The sequence below is a fragment of the Phaenicophaeus curvirostris genome, chromosome 1 (genome assembly GCF_032191515.1).
Source record: "Phaenicophaeus curvirostris isolate KB17595 chromosome 1, BPBGC_Pcur_1.0, whole genome shotgun sequence".
NCBI lineage: Eukaryota > Metazoa > Chordata > Aves > Cuculiformes > Cuculidae > Phaenicophaeus > Phaenicophaeus curvirostris.
The window spans coordinates 45,101,635-45,121,720 of NC_091392.1; the positions used below are offsets into that span (position 1 = coordinate 45,101,635).

The 20,086-nt window shown below is 50.6% G+C and overlaps 1 protein-coding gene across 1 annotated transcript; it reads right to left on the bottom strand.

Annotated features, from left to right (window-relative positions):
• Nucleotides 1-7,997: 7,997 nt before the first annotated feature.
• Nucleotides 7,998-18,881, bottom strand: MCM5 (minichromosome maintenance complex component 5). Its single transcript, XM_069856878.1, has 17 exons — nucleotides 18,809-18,881; nucleotides 17,921-18,103; nucleotides 16,923-17,049; nucleotides 16,683-16,811; nucleotides 16,043-16,215; nucleotides 14,631-14,786; nucleotides 14,370-14,536; nucleotides 13,597-13,768; nucleotides 13,301-13,412; nucleotides 11,977-12,120; nucleotides 11,603-11,668; nucleotides 10,506-10,682; nucleotides 10,290-10,402; nucleotides 9,906-10,034; nucleotides 9,505-9,647; nucleotides 8,804-8,931; nucleotides 7,998-8,357 (listed from the first exon to the last, which is right to left on the bottom strand). Exons 2-17 carry the CDS (start codon nucleotides 18,085-18,087, stop codon nucleotides 8,256-8,258), a joined length of 2,205 nt encoding a protein of 734 aa, XP_069712979.1. The 5' UTR covers nucleotides 18,088-18,103; nucleotides 18,809-18,881; the 3' UTR covers nucleotides 7,998-8,255.
• Between the last annotated feature and the right edge of the window lie 1,205 nt (nucleotides 18,882-20,086).

A 20,086-nucleotide genomic window follows, 5' to 3' on the forward strand; every position in this document is an offset into this window, starting at 1 on the left:
GAAAAGTCATGGCACATATTTCTCTGCCTCTTAAACAGCAGGGGAGAGTTCAGGAGGATTAAAAACTACTGTGGATGTGGCATCTGTAGGATGGAAGAAATCCCCACAAGCAGAGCCTGGACCTGAAAAAGCTGGATTTCATCCATCCTTCTTTGCTGTTATCTCTTGTGTGCCCTGGGCTAAGACCTGCTGTTTTCCTGTGCCCAATTCCCTCCTCTGTGGGAGGGGTTCACTGGAATTCTCTACCTCCAAAGGCTTTGAAAGGATAGATGTGTTACCGATTGGAGGGTGCCAAGTCACTGCTGGGACTAGGAACCAGTTTAGGATTGAGGAGTGAGATTGCACAGGCATGCTTTACCCAAGATCTCCCCTCCTGCCTCTCAGCAGCCCCTGCTAGCCTTATATTTCCCTTGCCTCCTCCAGCACCCATTGACCTTCTCACATCACTGTCTGCGCAGCTTTCAGGTGCACCAACAGCTTTTTGCTCTGCTGTCACCTTTGCATGAGGGAGCCCACAAAAGTGGCCAGAAAAATCAGAGAAGCTAGTTCATTCAGAGCAATTTGGCCTGTACAGACTTCACCTACCTCTTGTCACTTACCGGGGGACCCAGAACAGAAACATTTACATCCTTTTTTATGTAATAAGCAGGTGATTTACATGCTTAAAGCAATCTACCACTTCAACAGGAGTTCCCCGCCTCTGATCCAGCATCTTTGCCAGCTGGGAGATGCACACAGAAGATGCTGCTGAGAAGCAAAGCCGGTGAGTAGACATAGGGCTAGTACCAGCTACTGCTTGTCCAGAGGGCACAATTGATTCATTAGGCTAGCTCACCATGGCTCCATTTTGCAGCCTGTCTCCATGCCCCAGTTTCAAACTGATGGTGACTCTGATGCTTGTGTATGGGTCACTGGAGATTAGGCTTTGATTTTTTCAACAATTCATAGTTGAGTGCATAAACAGAGCCAGATACAAACCCACTGCCTGGATCACCACCTATCTGTTCCCAGTCTGGGTTCACTGTGGCATTTAAAAACATGAACAGCCAAGACAGCCCTGCCAGGAGCAAAGAAGGAAAGCAAACACGAGAAATGCTCTTGATTTCAAAAGAGAAACATGCAGACAGAGGAGGCAGTTGGCTTTGTCTTTCTCCTGCATTGAATTGTCTTTGATGCTTTCACCCCAAGGGCACTGAATTTTAACTGCCTCTTCCATGTTGACTGAGGACACCAAAAACGGCCCATGGTGATTGTATGTTTGCCCCCTCACCCCACAAGGAGCTGCATCCTCCGTATTTCTTTTGTCCAAGTGACTGAAAAAACAGCCTGAGGAGTGACTCCCATGGTGGTAATATTTCTCTGGTGATTTCTAGGGATTGCTCACATCCTCATACTTCTCTTGCCTGTGGAACTGACTACAAGGAGCTTCCCTCATTGGTCTTGGATGTCTCATAGCTTTGGCAATCCTACTTCATATCTAGCAGTATTTGCTGAATTTATGAGACTCCAAAGCAGTCCACTGCCTCTGCTCTCCCATAGGTGACACAGTCCATCCCTGGGGCACAAATGAACCAGGTGGAGAAGAAGAAGGAGGCCCTATAGCTCCTGATATACTCCAGCACATGGAGAGGTTGAAGAAGCCCTCAGTACCTCTTTCCCGTATGCCAATCCTAGTGTGTGGGGGAGAAAGTCCTCTTGCATCTGAGCATCTGAGAATTGCCTGGGAGTCTCCTGCTCCCAAAGGCAGGATGTTCAGCAGTTGATGGATAGCCCAGCAAACGAACAAGCAGCTTCTGCAAAATATATCTGGACATCAGCCATATTAGCCATAAGTGTTGATCTCCCCTGTGGATACAACAGCTGCCCATTGGAATAAACAGGAAACCATTCTATTCTCTGAGGAGCAAGAAAAGTGAAGGGGTCATAACTGTAAATCGTCTGTTTCTGGGTTTAGGGCATGCAGCATGAGCTACAAACAAGTAGATCTTCTGCTTTTTCTCATAGAGCAACAACTCAGCTTCTACACTGCTTCTTCTGAGCTGGTTCTCTGTCTTAATGCTACCCTTTTCTCCAATGCAAGATACAAAAGAGGAGAAGTCTGGGTTTCTCCACTGAAGTTTTGGTAACAGTAAAAGAGCATGGTGTGAAGAGTCACTGTGGCAGTACAACTGCCAGGTCACATGAAATACAGGTGTGGATCTGTCTTGTCTGACTCTGCATGAACACATGTGGTTGGTTTGTGTGGTCTTAACTTCAAATACACGTGCTTCTGCGCTTTGCTTTCTTACTAGTTGGTGATGTTTTTCGGGGAAAACTTTGAACCCCTTTGGGATCTACTTTTCTTGGCCATTTTAGAGACCTTACTTTTCCAGCTTCTTGGAAAACAAACCAATTTTACATTAAATGAAGACAGTGAGTGAGAATTTGCTTTTGCCTGTGGAAGGCTTCAATTGCTAGGCTCCTTGCCTGGACCTCTAGGACTTGTGTCTTGCAGGAGGTCAGGTGAGGTGGGCCCAAAAGCCCCTTCTGAGCTCAACAACTCAAGTTTCAGTTCAACTCAAGACTTGAGGAAGCTTCACTCGCTTTCCATGTGATGTATCCATTACTCTAAGTTGCATCTGCGCCTGAATAGGGTACAGTAAAGTGACTTTGGTACAGTGTAGCAGTAGTGATGTTGCTGTGGAAACCATGATTTAATTGCCTGGCTCAGGAGAAGCCAGGTAAATCAGACATGCAGTTCCCCTGTTGCAGCAACTGTGCTGCTGAAAGATCTGGACTGAGCATCAGGAATGTAGGGCTCAGTCACTGACCAGTTTGTGAGAGCCATGTCATGCTGGGAGAGCTGTTCCCCTCTTTGTGTCCTTTGGTTGTCCCCACACCAGGCCCTCACCCTTCACCTTCTGGACCCATATGGATAGGAACCCCCCCAAAAGGGTGACAGTCTCTGTAATCCTAGTCAGATCACTGAAAAACTCCTCATTACAAAACATAAACAGAAGATAACTGATAATGCTGAAAGTGCACCTCATTCGGGTGTGTAGGTCTAGGATGGTGATATTGCCTGTATGCTAGGTGATTTATCAACTGTCGCTCTAAAAATCTTATAACTATCTCAAGCAGTGTGTGTTTAATTCCATAGCCCTAGTGATATACTGAAGTATGTATGTACAAAGTGTACCTCTTTAGGATCACTTGTGACAAAGTCCACGAAGCACCAGGTGCAGTTTGAGACCTGACAGAGTCCATCAAGTGAAGAAAGGAAAGATGCCTATATATCTATTTATAGAAGCCTATTTATACTGCAGAGGTGCTGGATGCTGATGAGTACACAGCATGTGGCCAGCTGTGGTTAAACTTGCTTTCCACTCAGCAAGCTTTTGATGGGTACTTTGATCAAAGCAGACGGGACAATGTTCTTGCTTTCATTCTGAGGGTCCAAAAGCGTGTGGTGCAAAGGGCACATAAACCAGTGTTGCCTGGCTTTTCTGGCCAAAGGTCTGCGTGTTTTCTGGACAAATTTCCCACATGGGAGTCTGAGAAAAAGAAAAAAAAAATGTTAAAAACAAAAAGGGTTGGTAAGATGAGGTAAAATCAAGAACAGGGAGAAGAGGTAGAGCATGTTGACTGGATGGAAGCTGAAGAGCAGGAAGGAGTGGAAGGGCCAAGAAGCAGCACATTGTCCAGGTGATTGTTCCCTAATGTGTGTCCCTCAATGTCCTATCAGGTAGCCCTGAGAGCTGATCCAGCGTGTTATATTATGGTGTCCTGCCCGCCTATGAAACCAGCAGGCCTGAAAATAGTGGGGTGTTTGTGCTAGCTGCTCTGCAAGGTGGCCAGGGACTGACAACAGTGGCCAGGAAGGGGAATAGGAGGGGATGACCACAGAGAGGAGAAGACAGAGAAGGCATGAAGTTTGAAGTGGGGTAGAGAATGAGAAAATGGACCAGCTGGCATTGCTGGAAGAAACCTTGAGCAGAGGTATGAGGGAAGGAGCAAATGACAATGCAGAGGGAAATGGGGAAATGAAAAGAAGAGCACTAGTGGGCCCTTGTACATCACAGCTGTGAGAGAATGAGTGGATTTTGAAGGAAACTAGCCCAGAATTAGGAGATATAGATCATTAGTCAAACCTCCTAAAGAACTTGGAGCTCAGCATGAGACACACACCCCAGCAGACCACACCACAGGCACACAGAGCTGTGAGACATGTGCCATTCCACAGGGTGATGTAATGAAATCACGGCATTGCTGCACTGCAGTCTCCTTCCCAGAGATTTCTTCCTTTGTCTCTCGGTCTTTTCTGGCACTATCCAGAGCAAAGCACAGTGTATTAGTTCTAAGCCTGGCAGGAGCTGGAGAGGCCCTAGAATGTGTTGATGTTATTTACGTCAGCAGATAGACTCTGCCACTGATACCAGGCTACTCTTATGCCAGGCACTACTTAAAATCATGGTAAGAAGTGGTCTGTGTTCCCAAAAGGAAAGGACAAGGACAGGCAAGGACATGAAGTTACAACTGGCCCAGTAAGTCACTAGCAGAAAGGGGGAAGGACCCCTAATTTCCTTCATCCAAAGTCAGTGCTTGGTGGACCAGCTCTGATCATCTCTCACATTGCCCATATCAGCATATTCCACTTACCAGGGTTTATCTCACATCCTTGAGCAATAGCCCTCAGGACTCTGCAGTTCTGTTTTATTTTATGGAGGAAGTGACACTCACAACATGCTCGGAGGTTATGTTGCTGCATTGCAACAGCTCCCATCCTACACAGAGCCGGAAGAGATCTGAGCGATGCAGATACGATGACTCAGCTTTGCTGGATTTTACAGTAGTGGAGCTACACTGACATTTCCACAGAGATATTCTGATGATCTTGGTGTAAAAGGAAAGAGAATCAAACCCAGTGAAGCCAGAAGCCAGCTGTCCAAAGCAAGCCTTCATCAAAGCCTTCCTCGTCTGATAGAGCAGTGCAGCACATAGAAAGGAGGGACACACACATATTCCCAGTTTGAGATGCTTGTGATGCATGAGTTAATGGAGAAGAAATACACGCAATCAGGGCACAGCTTCTCTGATTTCTTTTAAACATCAGATGCATTTAAATGTTTCTTTTAAACTTTGGACAAAACAACTTGCTATCTGGAAGCACTAAGTCCCCTGCACTAGCACAGGGTGCCTTGCTCAGACACAGCTCAGAATCCCAACCTGGCCCTTCCATGGAGAACCAAAAAGGCTGGCAAGAGCCCTGTGCACTAGACCTCTCCAGAGTGAAAAACTTTGCTCTACTCACACATATTAATGCATGTCATGCAGGATTACATGTAATCTGCAAGTTCTTTGAAGACTAATTCATTGTGGTAAGAGGTCCATGGCTCCTACTTCCCATCTAAGCTTTGAATCAAAGGCACCCAGGCATCCCTGGCAGCTGCCTTGTTTGGGGTGGATACACTCACCCAACTATTTCCCAAGGAGAGAAGCTGAGGTGAGTAGAAGGGGCCTCCTGTGTTAGTGGCAGAGTGCTGGGTTGAGGAAACGACAAGGTCAGCTCTGTAGGCTAGGTAAGGGAACGCTGCACTGCTTAGGTGTGAAGTGGCTATGTCTGTCCGCTTTTACTCTCTCTTTTCACTTTGGGTTTGAGAACAGTATTTTCAATCATCAAGGGACACCCACAAAGGGACTCTGTCCCAAGTCTCAGCATGCCAAAACCTTGTGGATAACCGAGAAGAGACAGTCTCACCGGGAGGATGACCATTACTTTATCAAGTAGCTATCATTTGAGGAAAAATCTGGCCGCCTTCATCAGAAGATCTACCACCCACTTATCAAGTAGATGCCACCAAGCATTACCACTCTACCCAACTGAGAACTGCTTTTCTTTCCAAAATTTCCATCTGCAGTGTGATGATCAAAACAAGCCATTACTAAAGAGTGATCTCAAGTTCCAAGATAATGCCAGAGTTGCGCACATCCTAGCTTTGTTTCTTGTGATAGAGCTGCATACATTAGTTGCTAAACAATATTGTTTCAGGTAGTCTGTACACTTACATAACCTTGCACCATATAATCAACACTTTTCATAGGATGAAGAGATCAATCAATCTGATCCCTGTCACAGAAATATACCTCTGCTCCTTATCATGTAATGAAAACAAGAAAAAAAAAACCCAACAAAAAGAATTTCCAACCTCTGCACCTGCCAACACCTAACATAGCTGGATGTACTGAATGGGCTACAGCATGTGGCAGGGAAACAAGTCATGATGCCATGCTGCTGCTTTGGGACCATGTTGACTCTGCTCTCATGGGTCACCTCCTGATGCTGCAATATCAAGTGCTTGTGACAGATTTGGGGACCTCAGTCTATAGGTGAGGATCTGGCTGTTATTCCCATCTTCACTTACTACTCCTCCATGGAGCTGATCCTTTCTGGGGAGCAGCTGCTCAAGGCAGCTGCATCACTCTTATTCCAGCCCTGACTCCCCAGTCAGGGAGCAATGTGAAGAGAAAAGGCGCGCAAGCACCAACCCCACCCCCCACCGCTTCTTTTTAAAGTGAAAAGAAGGGTCCCCAGTTTTGCTTCAGTTTTGCTTGTTCCAATAAGCATTGTGAGGTGCTTGGTACCTGCAAAATTATGGGACAATAAAATCACTGGGGTGAGCTTTCCAGAGACATGACCCTGCCTTTCCCATTGTAAGCCTTTGGGTCAGTATCTCTCTCCTCCAGCCCACCACAAAGGTCAAGCCCAACTGAAAAATTGGAGAATGAAGAGAAGACTATTTCTCCAATATGCTGCCAGTCTCACCAAAGTGAACACCACCTCAGCTCCTCCAGACCCCTGACTCCATAACCAGCTCCAGTCACGTCAGGAACACACTGTGCGCTTCTTGTAACACCCACACAGAAGCAAACATGGACAGTGTTGTGCACCTGATGGTTCCAGGGGAACCCAGCCTTTGTGTGACAGCTGCCAGGCTGGGTGCATCCTGCACCTCACACCTCAGCCCCGAGACTCCATCCCCCCTCGTTTTACCCTAGAGGAGGCATCGAGGTGAGACTGCAGCGTGGCATCCTCGAGACTCTGGTACCCTCTGCTGGTCCTGAATGTTTCTTTGCCAATGAAGCCTCTCCTGGGGCGTTTTTCAGCCTGAAAGTCACTCGCAGAAAGGGCAGCAGCCCTTCCAGCACCAACTCCCAACCCTGCACCACCTTCAGAGGGCACAAGGTCTCCCACCAGCACTCCCCCACGTCCAAGCCCACCCTGAGCTGCCGAGGACAGGGACCTACCTGCACTTCACGTGGTTGGGATGACACTGAGGAGACCCAGTATTCATTGCAAACTACAAAAATCTGCAGAGTTTGACAAGTGCAAGGTCATGCAGTAAACACAGAAGGGCAAGCAGTTCCACAAGCTCAGGAGAGGCTCCTGGCAAGTAAGACAACCCTCCCCACAGCTGTCAGAGGTGGCAAAAGCTACGTGTAGGAGGGCACAGAGCTCTTGGACATCACCCTGCATTGCCATCCTCACTGAGGCAAGCCAGGCCAGGCTTCCATACAGCCCTTTACGCTGCAGGGTAAAGTGTTTGCCTGCTGCAGCCCACGGAGAGGGGAAGGAGGGATAAGCAAAGAGCAGCTTGAAGCAGCAACAGCTTATTTCCTTTGATGCTGCTGCCAGAGGGGGAAGATAGCAGCAATACCTCGCACGCAGTGACTGAGTAAGGTGCCTCCTGCATGGCTGAGCCTGACAGGGCAGCCTGCACCAACAGAATTTATGCCTTAACAGACAGATCAAACCCTGAGTGAGAAATGAGTTTCTGCCTTCAGGGCTGCTGGTACTGCCCACAGGGTTGTGTGCTGCCTCGAGGCGAAGCCCCAGGGTGGCTGCTGGGCAGTGGATAACACAGAATAAGCAGGAGGGATGCCTTTTCAACCAAAACCCCACTCCGTGGGGGAAGGGGATAGATGTCCTCTGTCCCTCCAGACAGTCAAAGACCCTGGGATATCAATAACAGTTTTTATTTGAATACAAACTAAAAGCTTTTGGAGTTCAAAGAAACATTGACGGGACCTAGGGACAGAGCATCCAAGTGAAACCCTGACCGCCTCAAACCCTGGTTTAAAAGGGAGGTTCCAGGCTGTTTGGGTCCCCAAGGAAAACCTTCTTTCAGGAGCAGGTGCCAGCCCCACAGGGCTCTCTGTCCACATGTGGGCAGGTGGTAGACAGCAGCAGTTCCCTCTCCGTGCGTAGGACTGGTAGGTCACTTGATGCGGTAGAGGACTTTGCGTTGCATGCGGTGCTGGATCTCTCCCCGACGCATCATCAGCTGCAGCACTTTGTAGATGGCATGTTCTGGGTATTTCTGGAAAAGAGGAAAACAGAGAGAGATGATCAGGCAGGGAAAAGCTCATCACAGTTCAGCAGGAACCTGCAACTGCTAAAGCATAGCTGTACCTCTCTGGCCGGAGGGAGGCCTGTAGAACCAGGCACTTGCACTCCCTTGTCGTTTCATTATTTCAGGTCTGACTGCAGTCACTATCACAAATCAAACGGTTCTGGTTTCAAGGGTAGCCCCCAAAACTATCCCAACAGCCCAAATGCCAGTGCTTTTGCAGAAAAATGAGTTCTTGTCTCATTCCCCTTAGAGCCTACAATCACACTGCACACCACTCCCTACAAAACAACTTTAAATGCAAATATGACTAAAAGGCTCTCCAGCCACCTCTTGGGGAATGGGTTTCACACACCAAACAGCAGCCTGCGGTGCCTGGTTTCACAGCCCAACCCTCTGCAGTGTCCCTGTCCCACCTGTCGCATGAAGTCCTGGACGATGCTGTGCTCTGATACTTGAGAGCCAATGGCAAAGCGGCGTTTAAGTTGCTTCTCAATGCGGGACAGCATCTCTTGGTCCTCCTGTGTCGTGAAGCCTTCTGCCCCTGGAGGGAAAGGCTGTGTGAGCTCTCTGCACAACCCATATATCAGTCTCAAAGCCAGAATGCCTGTCTCCCGTGTCTCCCACCACATCTGCATGTCTCTGAGACTTTAGGGAACCCATAAACAAACCCACCATCAAACACTGTGGAGCTTCAAAAACATAGCTGACTGTGGAACTGACTGCTGGAGCTTCCTTGATACCCTTTGTGCCATGCTGCCTCCCAAGGAAATATTGTCTCCTCCACTAGGGAAGAGGTCAGAGGACGAACAGGTTGGGAAAACACCTCTAACACTGTACTCTGTCCTTGGGACCACAAGGGACCAGACCATCCCTTTGTTGTCCATCATGGGTGGAGACTCTTCGTGTCATTTGTCACTGCTGTCCCCATGAGACAAAGCCTCACAGGCATGGTGGCCCTTTGTTGCCACAGGCACCGCTTCAACTTTGCTAGTAAGCAGGTCCAGCCCCTGCCCCTGCCAGTCTGGGCATGGGAGAGAAGCTCAGCTCTCCTTGCCCTGAGCAGCCAGGCCCAGCATATCCCTCCTGCCCCCAGCGCAGAGCATCTCCCACTCACCTGACAGGCTGCCTGACATGGCTGCATCAAGTGTGGACACCTGGAAGAGCCGCAAGGCCTCCTCAACATCCACCTCGGTGGCAAAGGGCTGAAGCTTCATCTTCGCCAGGGACTCGGCAATACGCACAATGGCCTCTAGTTGCCTGTGGCCAAAGGAGATGTTTCCCGCTTTCTACTGGGGCTCCAAGGGCTCTTCTCCTTCCCCCTGAGACACCCACCTACCTCACCCACTCCAGGCACCTCCCGACTGCCCCATGGCACCTCCAGTGTTGCCCTGTTCCCTCAAACAGAAGGCTCCCTCAAACCCCAACACTCCTAACCCTCCTCACCCCAGGTGACACTCAGCGATGCAACTCCAACCCTGAGGGTTTTAGCAGGGTGAGGAGGGCAGCGTTGCTCACCGGACGGTGATGGGGATGCTGGAGCGGCGGTCGCTCTCCTGCTCATGCTGGCGAGTGCCGCTCCGCATCAGGACGTAGCGATTCTTCAACTTCTCTGCCGCTGCTGCAGACAGCCGAGGGCCACACCTCCTGCAAGAGGGGACAGGAGCTGGAGTCACCAGGGGAGTCCCCTGGGCACCCCTCCCTTGGGCTATGTTGTGGGACCATCACTAGCTGCTCTCCCTTCCCTTTTTCTGATGCAGGAGTTAAAATAAGGTCACCCAGATAGAGCCCTTGGAAACAGTGGCTGCGCAGTTCGCTTCTCACCGCCACCTCCCATCCTGCAGCCTGGGTGCTGCCAAGAAGTCATGCCTCTTACTCACTGAATCACAGAATCACACTCACGTCCGACAAAAGGAGATTAGCTTCTTCAGCTTGTTCAGCTCGATCTCACCCTCCACAGCCTGGGTCTGTGTCAAGGCGCTCACATGTAAAGACATCACGTGCTTGGCCAGCGTCTAGGAGAGCAGAGAGCAGTTGGGCAGCTCGAAAAACCCTATTGCCTCCCTCTCCTGAAAAACAGGGCACAAGTCCCGGCTGCACCCACATGCCCCAACCCACCATGTCTCGCTCCTCGTTGTGCTCATCCTTGACAATAAAGATCATGTCAAATCGGGACAGGATCGTCGGCATAAAATCAATGTTCTCCTCGCCCTTGGTCTCGTCCCAGCGCCCAAAAACAGAGTTGGCAGCTGCCAGCACCGAGCATCGGGAGTTGAGGGTGGTTGTGATTCCTGCCTGAAGGAGAAATGGATGGGGTCAAGCAGGACTAGAAGGCTATTAACTCATAGTGAAAGGTCCAAAGGAGTTTGCCAAGACTCATTCTCCAACACTTGTGTTTAAGTAAAACCCTTTAAAAAGTTTCCAACTGCTCTGCAATGGTTCCACACTGCAGAGGGGTCAGCACAGGAGCTACATCAGGCTGGACCCACACATCCTTCTGGACAACTGGCTAAAGCTGAGACTTGAGCACACAGTAGCTTCATTTAAAACTTCATGTCAAGGGCAAAGACACACGAGACCCTATCACCAAGTCTGCAACTTGAGACAGAAAATGGGTGGCCAGGCCCCAGTCCCCCCTGGGCAGCCTTGGGGACAAAATGCAGGTTTGCAGGTAGTATGGCAAAGGGCAAGCAGCACAGAAAAGTCATAGTGGGTGTTCTTCTACCAAGGACTGAACGGTTAAGGGCTGAGCCAGAGTGACCACAGGGAGCTGAAGTGCTACAAAAAAGGACTGGAAGGAGAAGAAATTCTGATTTGAGGGAAGACCTGGCACCAAGATGTCAAGCAATTTCAGTAGATCTTCTGAGGGGTGGAAAAGCAGTGGGAAGAAAGCAAAAGAGGTGACATGAGGCTGTGACACATAGATATAAACAGAACTACTAAATCTGGAGGAGCAGAACACAGGCGGAGCAGAGGGAGCTCATTTCAGTCCTGCTGAATTTCAGGCTGCCTGACAGGAAACAACCCAAAGTCTACAGGCAGGGCTGACAGGTCTCAGATCAGAAAAAACAGTAACCATCAAAGCCACTACCTGGACAAGCCATTCTAAAATGGCCAATTTTGGCTAAAGTGGTATGACCACTGGTTGCTAGGGTCTCAGAAACCCACTGGCAAGTCAGATTCCTGCCCCAGGGCAGTGCATGCCCACAGCTGACCTTAGCAATGGAGATGGTCTGCTGCTCCATGGCTTCATGGATGGCCACGCGGTCATCCTCCCGCATCTTCTCATCCGAGGTAGGAGAAGTGAGGTGGGTAGAGAAAAAAAAGTCACCATCAGTCCTCTCCATTGTACTTCAGTTATACATCCATTATTGCTGACCCCCGAGGTAAAGCTGCTTGAGGACCTCTTCCCAAGAGTGCAGTATGCAACCAGAATTTCCATGCAGCCCTATCCCCTGACCTTCCCTGAGTGAAAGCAAGGCATCCTCAGGAAAGTTGCCCTTTCTCCTTCAAATCGGGGATCTCCTGGGAGCAGCTCACAGCCCCAAGGCTCACTTCCCCACTCCTGTGCATGCAGCCCCACAGGTACCTTGTCAAATTCATCGATGCACACCACTCCCCCATCTGCCAGCACCATGGCTCCTCCCTCCATGAAGAAACTCCTGGAGGAAGGGTCCCGGATCACCGAGGCCGTCAAACCAGCAGCGCTGCTGCCTTTCCCTGAGGTGTACACCTAGCAATATGCACGACAAGGAAGGAGATAGCATGTAAGCTGTTGTGGGACCCAGGAACCCACTGCTTCAGCACCCCCAGCAATGCAAAATCCAGAGCAGCTGGAGGAAACACAAGGACCTCCAGGAAAATCATAGAATCACCAGGTTGGAAAACACCCACCAGATCATCGAGTCCAACCATTCCCATCAATCACTAAACCATGCCCCTCAGCACCTCGTCCACCCATCCCTTAAACACCTCCAGGGAAGGTGACTCAACCACCTCCCTGGGCAGCCTGTTCCAGTGCCCAATGACCCCTTCTGTGAAAAATTTTTTCCTAATGTTCAGCCTAAACCTCCTCTGGCGGAGGTTCCTTTCAGGTAGTTGTAGAGAGCAATGAGGTCTCCCCTCAGCCTCCTCTCCAGGCTAAACAACGCCAGCTCTCTCAGCCGTTCCTCATAAGGCCTGTTCTCCAACCCCCTCACCAGCTTTGTTGCTCTTTTCTGGACTCGCTCCAGAGCCTTAACATCGTTCTCGTGGTGAGGGGCCCAGAATTGAACACAGGATTCAAGGAGCGGTCTCACCAGTGCCAAAAATAGGCCTGCTGGGTACAGAGCAAGACTATTGCCTAGTCTCAGACCTTGGATTAAGTAGCTGTGACGCACCAGATGGCTTGCAGACACACAAATACAGGTATTAAGTATAAAACAGGGAATGATTCATTGTTTGGTGGGCTGCTGCATTAGCTTTGTTTTCCTTCTGAGGGAACGAAGCAGTCACAGGCTGAGTTTAATAGAGACTACAAGAAAACACAGTTGAAAACATAATTTCATGCCTGGGCTCAGTCTGGATGTCCGTGCCTGAGATGCAGTCAACTTCATTTGTCCTGACCAGCCAGCCTCTCCGCTGATCAAGTCTCAACTACAAAAAGCAGCAGCAGTCACATCTTTGGACGTCTGCAAATAGTCTAGCTCACATCATAATAAAAGGCACTACCTGATTCCCCTTCCCTCCCTTGTTCCTTGTCCTGCACCCCACCTCTCCCAGGCTATCACCAGAAAAAGCAGTTTGCACCTCTGCCAGCTAGCCTAGCTGTGGATGCACAGGCAGGTGTTTGCTGTAACCACTGTCTGGTCTTCAGTGCTATGCAAGAAGGAAGAAACAAGCTGCACAACAAGCAGGCATCTCAAACCACCTACCCCAATAGGTGAACACTTCTCAACGAACTTCAGCAGCTGGGATTTGGCTGTGCCAGGGTCACCCAGCATCAGTAAGTTGATGTCTCCTCTGCGGGTCAGCCCATCTGGGAGCCTGGAGTGACAGGGTGGGAAGAAGAGAGGGAAGAGAGATGGTTAGCCTTTATTTTGATAATCAAGCATTACTGACAAGTGGCAGGCAGCTGAAAGCACCACCAGAAGACTGTACAAGGGTTTTGTGCCATGAATGACACCTCTATCACCACTACTCTCTCTCCACCAGGCTGACTTTTCCTCACCTCTTGCGAGAGCCTCCAAATAAGAGGCAAGCAATGGCCTTCTTGATGTCAGTGCTGCCATAGATGGAGGGTGCAATGCTCTTGGCAATGGTCTCATAGATGTTGGGCATGGCAGCAAGGCGACGAAGTTCCTCCTCCTCTTGAGGGGTCACTGAGCCAGTAAAGCTGTGACCTGTAAAAGGATGAGAGGAATGATGCAACAGTGGAAAAATGGATGCTTTAAAGTAAATGACAATATTCCCCCCACACCTGCTACCACCAAAATCTCTTCTTGAAGATCATGCCAAGTGCCACAGATAGAGAGGGCGTGCATTTGCTATTCCAGCAAGGCAGGTTGTGTCCTTACAAGGCTGGCAGGAAAAAGTAAGAATCTTGGGCAAAGCAACTCTGGAGGAACCAGAGGGAGAATTACAGTCAGGACCATATTTTAAACACATAGACCAATTTTAACCATAGACTTCAGCCCAGATCCTCAGAGATGACTTAGCAGATTCCCACTAAGATCAATAAGATAAAAGTACCTCAATACCCTGGAGGACTCAGGCTGAAGCCTCCTTATTTAATATCATTGAGAAATACAGGACATGCCTATAGAGCATCCAGGACAAGTCAGATGCCTAGACTGGCTTGAAAGTTCTGCTATATAAGCAGCAGAGAAGGGCCCAGGCTGTGATTTCATACAGTCCTTGATGAGGGACCACCTTGTTCAAAGGAGGCTCTCCCAACACCATCCTACCAAGACAGACTAGATGGGCACCAAAAGCAACCCTCACCTGAGCCTTCCACATCCACCTGGATGCCCACCACACGAATGTAAGCGCTCCGGATGCCCACGCCCACATTGTCACGGCCTTTGTTCTTGCTCTGGGCAGACTTCTTGATGGAATAGATGCCCATGATAGTGACTCTGTTCCCTGGGACAACTTTGTCACACAGGTACCTAAGGGGAAGAAAGGGAAAGCAGAGGATGGTAGCAGGAGAAAGGATGGCACCAGAACACCTGCAGGGTAAGGGTAGGGAGATCACGCTGGTACCTGTCACAGTACAGCTGCAAGTGCCGGGGCATCTCCCCATGAGGCACAGCATCTGGGGATTCCTGCAGCTTCAGGACCTGGAAGTCCACACACTTGCACTTATCTGGCATGATGAAATAGGGGTCCAGCGGGCACTTCGGGCGGCCGGCTTGTTCTCTGTGCAGAGAGATCAGTCAGGGCAGGCTGCTGGCACTCAGGAGCCACCCCAGGGAGCACCCCTGTTGAGGGGACAGTGGTGACAGAGCCCAGAGCAGCCACTTCTCTGAGTGGTGCCTGTCAGACAAGAAGGGCAGTTGCACAGGACAAAACCAGAGGCTCGCCATGCCCTCTGTCTTGTTTTCAACAGCTACCAAAGGCAAGCACGAGAACAAGCCAAAGACAGCGTGACACATGCCTCAATATTCTGCCTGTCTCCTTCCTTTACCCTGCTGGCTAAAAGCAGGGAGGACGGTAATTCATTAATTACACAGAAGGAAACAGTACAGACTCAGCGACATGGCAGGGCATTTTTTTTTTTATAACCTCGCACATGAAGCAAATGTTAAGTAGTTTCTGGTGAGAAAGCAATTAGCAATGTGACAAGACTGCCATCAACCTGAGTCTCCTGAGACGTATCTGCCTTGTTAGACTACAAGCTCTCTGAGACAAGGAGCACCTCCACATGCTGCTGCTGCCACTTCAGTACATCACTACCAATGCCTGACTTCATGCAGACAAGGACAGGGCTTTCTGGGAAGGTAACAGGAGAGTGCAGATGCACTTGAGCAGTCAAGGGTCAGGAGCCAGGTGCTGTACAGACCACAAGCAAGAATAATCCCTACCCCAACGACCTCTCAAACTGCATTAGAGATATGGCACAGAAGATAAATACTGGCAGGCATAAGTTCAAAAACAACACCCTCACAATATGCATGGGCATCAAGAGCTGTAAAGTATGATTGGAAAGTCATGAGCAAAGCATCCCTGCAGAAGGTAACACAAAACAGCCCCCTGGGGTGGGGGACATAGAAGCAAGAAATTTGTTTGACAAAGATTACAACTTAATAGGGAGTTAAGACAGCAGCTTAACACCGCGTTTTGGGACAGCTGGAGGCAGGAATGAACCTTTGGGTACAACGGGCAATGTCCTGCAGATTTAACAAGCGCCCCAGACATGGCTGCTTAACACAGTGTGCAGCAGTGATCATGCAGCACCATGACCAGTGTGATGGACCTAAAACCTGCTGTCTGCAGGTGCATGTAAACACAAGGGCAACAAAAGGGAAGAGGCAGAGAGCAGTACACATGATTCTGCCTTGTGTGACAGGGAGTTGACTCTGTGGCAGGCATGGGACAGAGGGGCAACAGGAGGAGGGGTCACAGTCTTTTTTCTCCCACTAGACCGTGGCATTCATCCCCACGTCAGTCCTTACGTGTTGCATTTCCTGGGCAGAGCGTAACCCTCTAGGCCCGGGCGCACTGCAATGTTGCTGATGGTGTTGCGGCAGCTGCGGCACTGGATGGCTATTCTGGTGGCTTTGGCCCTCACAGGGGTTGCTGCAATTACAATCCCAGGGATCTTCACAAGGTGGGACATCTGGTCAGACTGAAAAAGAAAAGGTGAAGGGAAGGTGAGAAAGCTGTCACTGAAGGATGGACGGGAAACTAAAGATATCAAAGAAACTCAGTTCTTTCTTAACTACACGTCCCTCGTGTGGAAGTAATGTACCAGAACAAAAAAGCCTGGACTTTCTGACAATGTCTGTGAAGAGACTGAATCCATCAGTATTTCTGGACTGACAGCAAGACCCCAGCAGCTAAATGAATTGGAAGCTGAAGTAACCCCAACTGGGAATGACTGGAAAAAGCACTCCATTGTGACTCTTGATCCAGAGTAGTAGTGGGAGGTTGCATGACTTAAGCCACACTGATTTCAAAACAAAAGAGGACAATGCTTTCCATGCAGATCCTCACTAACACTCAGATTTCAGTTGCCGAGTATCCCTGCAATCACACCCCCACACACAGAAGACTTTCCACTTGCTGCTCCACGCAGGAGTGGATTCACCTCACCTTCAGGCTGCGGAGATTGGCTGCATTGGCATCTGATCTCAACATGACCTGGATGTCTTGGAGAGTTTCCTCTCCTGAAGGACGAGGACGGGTGACCTCATCTGCAACTTCTTTTGCTGCTTCTTCCAACTACAAAAGGAATAACTAGGTTATTATGAGTGTATTACAGCATATTGTCAGGGCTGCCCTCATGATGTGACAATATCAGCATGCCAGGTGACCCACCCCCTCCATCCTTACCAGCTGCAAGTGCTCTGCTGGCTGCTTGTACAGATAGTCAGCAAGATCTTCATCAAAGCTGGCCAGGTCTTCCATCTCCACCTCCACCCAGTACTGACTCAGGTTATAGTGCCGTTTAAGCTCATCCCTGGAAGGCATTTAAGTTGTAAAAGTTTGCAGGGCAGAAAGCATCAGTCACCCACAGTGGCCTTCTGAGAGCAGGGATCAGAGTAGGCAGGTTCTGCAGGAAGTCCAAGGTTTGGAAAGCAATGGGGGAAATCAGGAGAGTGCCAAGAGAAGCACAGAGGGACCTAGGCAAATATTTCACCCAAAGCCACTTTGAAATGTGGCATAAGACCAGGAATATCAGTGACAATGTAAAGTATAGCACTAATAGTTTACTAGAGTTACACAACCAGGTAGACAATTAGAAAACCTCTAACCAGGATAATGCCTACTATAACTAAAATATGATTTAAATAAAAAAGAAGTAATAGCACAGCAGAAAGTCTTCTCCTTAAAAAAAAACAGGGTGCAGGAAATTCAGAGATGAAACAAACGCCTGTCCCAGCCATTGCATGATACATATGTATGTTCTCTCACAGTTGTCTCTCCAAGCTGCATAGGCAAAGAGACAGCCAAGGGACCTTCGCAGCCTCAGAAGAAACACATGGCCAGTGCTGCACTGATTTTAATGAATACAGACAAAACTCCAGACCAGGAAGCACTATGAAGACAGACCTTGAATTTCAGAACTAGATGCTAGTTTGGCAGTGTGGATCCCTCCACTGCTACCCCTGCTACTGGCCAGCTGTCTAAAAATTTGGGTGAACACTAGACCTCAGATTTTCTATAGGGCTAACTCTGAGCAAATAACGCTTCTATTAACAAAGTGCTCTTTACAGTCTAAAGGATGAGAAAAGTTGTCATGGGCTATTGTGTACCTGGAGTGTGCCTAGCAGGAGAAAGGCTAACAGCAGAGCAGAGTGGATATGGCACAGGAGGAGAAAAGGAGTCACCTGTATTTGAAGGTGAAGCCTGTCCGATCTGTGCCCACCCGATACTGCCGCAGAAACTCTTTGAACCGCTTCTGCAGCTGTGATTTCCGAACCTGACCATCATCCACTGATGCATCACCCCCAAAACTGTCACTGTAGTAAATGCCGGGGTCGTCAAAGCCAGACATGGCAACTGCTGCTCCCCTGCAGGGTCAGAGCGTCTGATTAGCCCCAATCACCTCCACCTCCCCCACCCCAAACGCCCCACAGGACCCTCCTCCCTGCTGCACTACAACCCCTGCCCCTGAAACTGTCCCACTCCTTCTGCTTCCCCCTCAAATGGCCCCTGGGATCCTCCCCCAGCCTCACCCCACCCCCCATGCCCCGTCCCCCAGATTGCTCCCCTATCTGGCCCCCAAATACCCCACGGCTGCACCGCACCCCCCACCTGGTAAACTGGCTCCCCCTCCTCCTCTCCAAAACACAGAATCATAGAATCACCAGGCTGGAAAAGACCTTTGAGATAATCAAGCCCAATTGTACCTGTCCACTACTAAACTATGTCCCCAAGCACCTCATCTACCTGCCTTTTAAACACCTCCAGGGATGGTGACTCCACCACTACCAGGGCAGCCTCTGCCGGTGCTTGGTAACCCTTTCCGTGAAGAAATTTTCCCTAATGTCCGATCTAACCCTCCCCTGACGCACCTTGAGATCGTTCCCTCTTGTCCTGTCCCCTATCACGCCCCACAGATCCTACTCGCGGCTGCTCCCCAGTCCCCGAACTGCCCCCCGCCCTCAGCCTCCCCCCGCAAGACGTTCCACAGCACCCTCCCCCGTAACTGCCCCCCTCCTCCCCGCCAACTGCCCCGGTCGTTGCCCCCCTCCCCATCTCACCCCACTCCGCACCTCGCTGCCCGCGGGAAGCCGTCACCAGCTTTTTCGCGGGAAAAGCGGCGCGCGGCGGAAACCCAAGCGCTGCCCGGCGGAAACCCAAGCGCTGCCCGGCGCTGATTGGCTCGGCCGCGCCGCGCCGCCGCCGATTGGACAGCGGCCGCCCTCTCGCCCCGCCCCCGGAGGGAAGAGCGCGGCCGCTGATTGGCCGGGGCGCCCCGCCCCCTGCCGGCCGGGGGCGGTTTGGCGCGAAAACTGGGGGCGAAGGGCGGGGAGAAGTGTAATGGCCGTCGGAAGGGCTTATAGTGGTGGGGCGGGGAATGGGGCTGCTGCAGGCCAGGGGTGAAGTGCATTAGTGCTGGGGGCTCTCTGGGGGCAGCTGGAGCCTGTGGCTGCAGGGCTTGGTGGGGTGGCAGGACCTGAGCGGGGTGTCCCTGGGGGACTGGGACAACGGGGACTGAGGGAATGGGGATTGGGGGACGGGAGGCTGGGGGAATGGGGTTTGAGGGGCTGAGGATTGGGGACTGGGAAAATGGGGACTAGGGCAATGGGGAGTGGGGGGGGGGGGTTGGGGGGATGAGGGGAATGGGGACTGGGGACTGGGGGGGCTGATGACTGGGGCACTGGAGACTGGGAGAATGGGGACTGGGGGAGCTAGCAGCTGAGGGGCTGGAGACTGGAGGCTGGGGACTGGGGGGGCTAGGGACTGAGGGTGCTGAGGATTGGGGGACTGGAGGCTGGGGACTGGGGGGGCTGAGAACTGGGAGACTGGAGACTGGGAGAGTAGGGGCTGGGGGGGGCCGAGGACTGGGGGACTGGAGACTGCAGGAATGGGGACTGGAGGAGCTGAGGACTGTAGGGGCTGAGAGACTGGGGGGGCTGACAACTGAGAGACTGAGGGGAATGGGGACTTGGGGAGCTGGGATTGTCCAGCTCTAGTGCCGCAGACCTGTGGTCACGGAAGGCAGGTGAGAAACCTGCTGGATGGGGTGGGTGGGTTGCACTGTTGGGCAATGGCAGGCAGACACTCTGTCTAGGGCCCCGTGGGGAGGGCAGTGGCTGAGCAGTGAGCAACATGTCCTGCTGCTGCTGCTGCCCCGAGAAGTAGTTACTGTTGCAAAATGTGGAATATTTTTGATTTAAGCTAAAGTAGAGTTAAGTTCCATCTAAGTAATTGTATTTTTTTTTGAAGGTTACACAGAATGTCCCTCTGATAGCATGGTTTTTCCATACACTGTTCATTCTTTGAAGATGGGAACGTCTTATGTTCAGTGTGATCTGTGCTGAATATCT

Bases quoted from the DNA above. Each gene is read 5' to 3' on its own strand.
- MCM5 (XM_069856878.1), bottom strand. From the start codon at position 18,087: ATGTCTGGCTTTGACGACCCCGGCATTTACTACAGTGACAGTTTTGGG. The intron at 12,121-13,300 runs GTAGGTGGTTTG...GCATATTGCTAG, and splicing joins AGAAGTGTTCACCTATTGGG to GTGTACACCTCAGGGAAAGG. The intron at 10,035-10,289 runs GTGAGTGTGATT...CCCCTCTTGCAG, and splicing joins CTAATCTCCTTTTGTCGGAC to GAGGTGTGGCCCTCGGCTGT.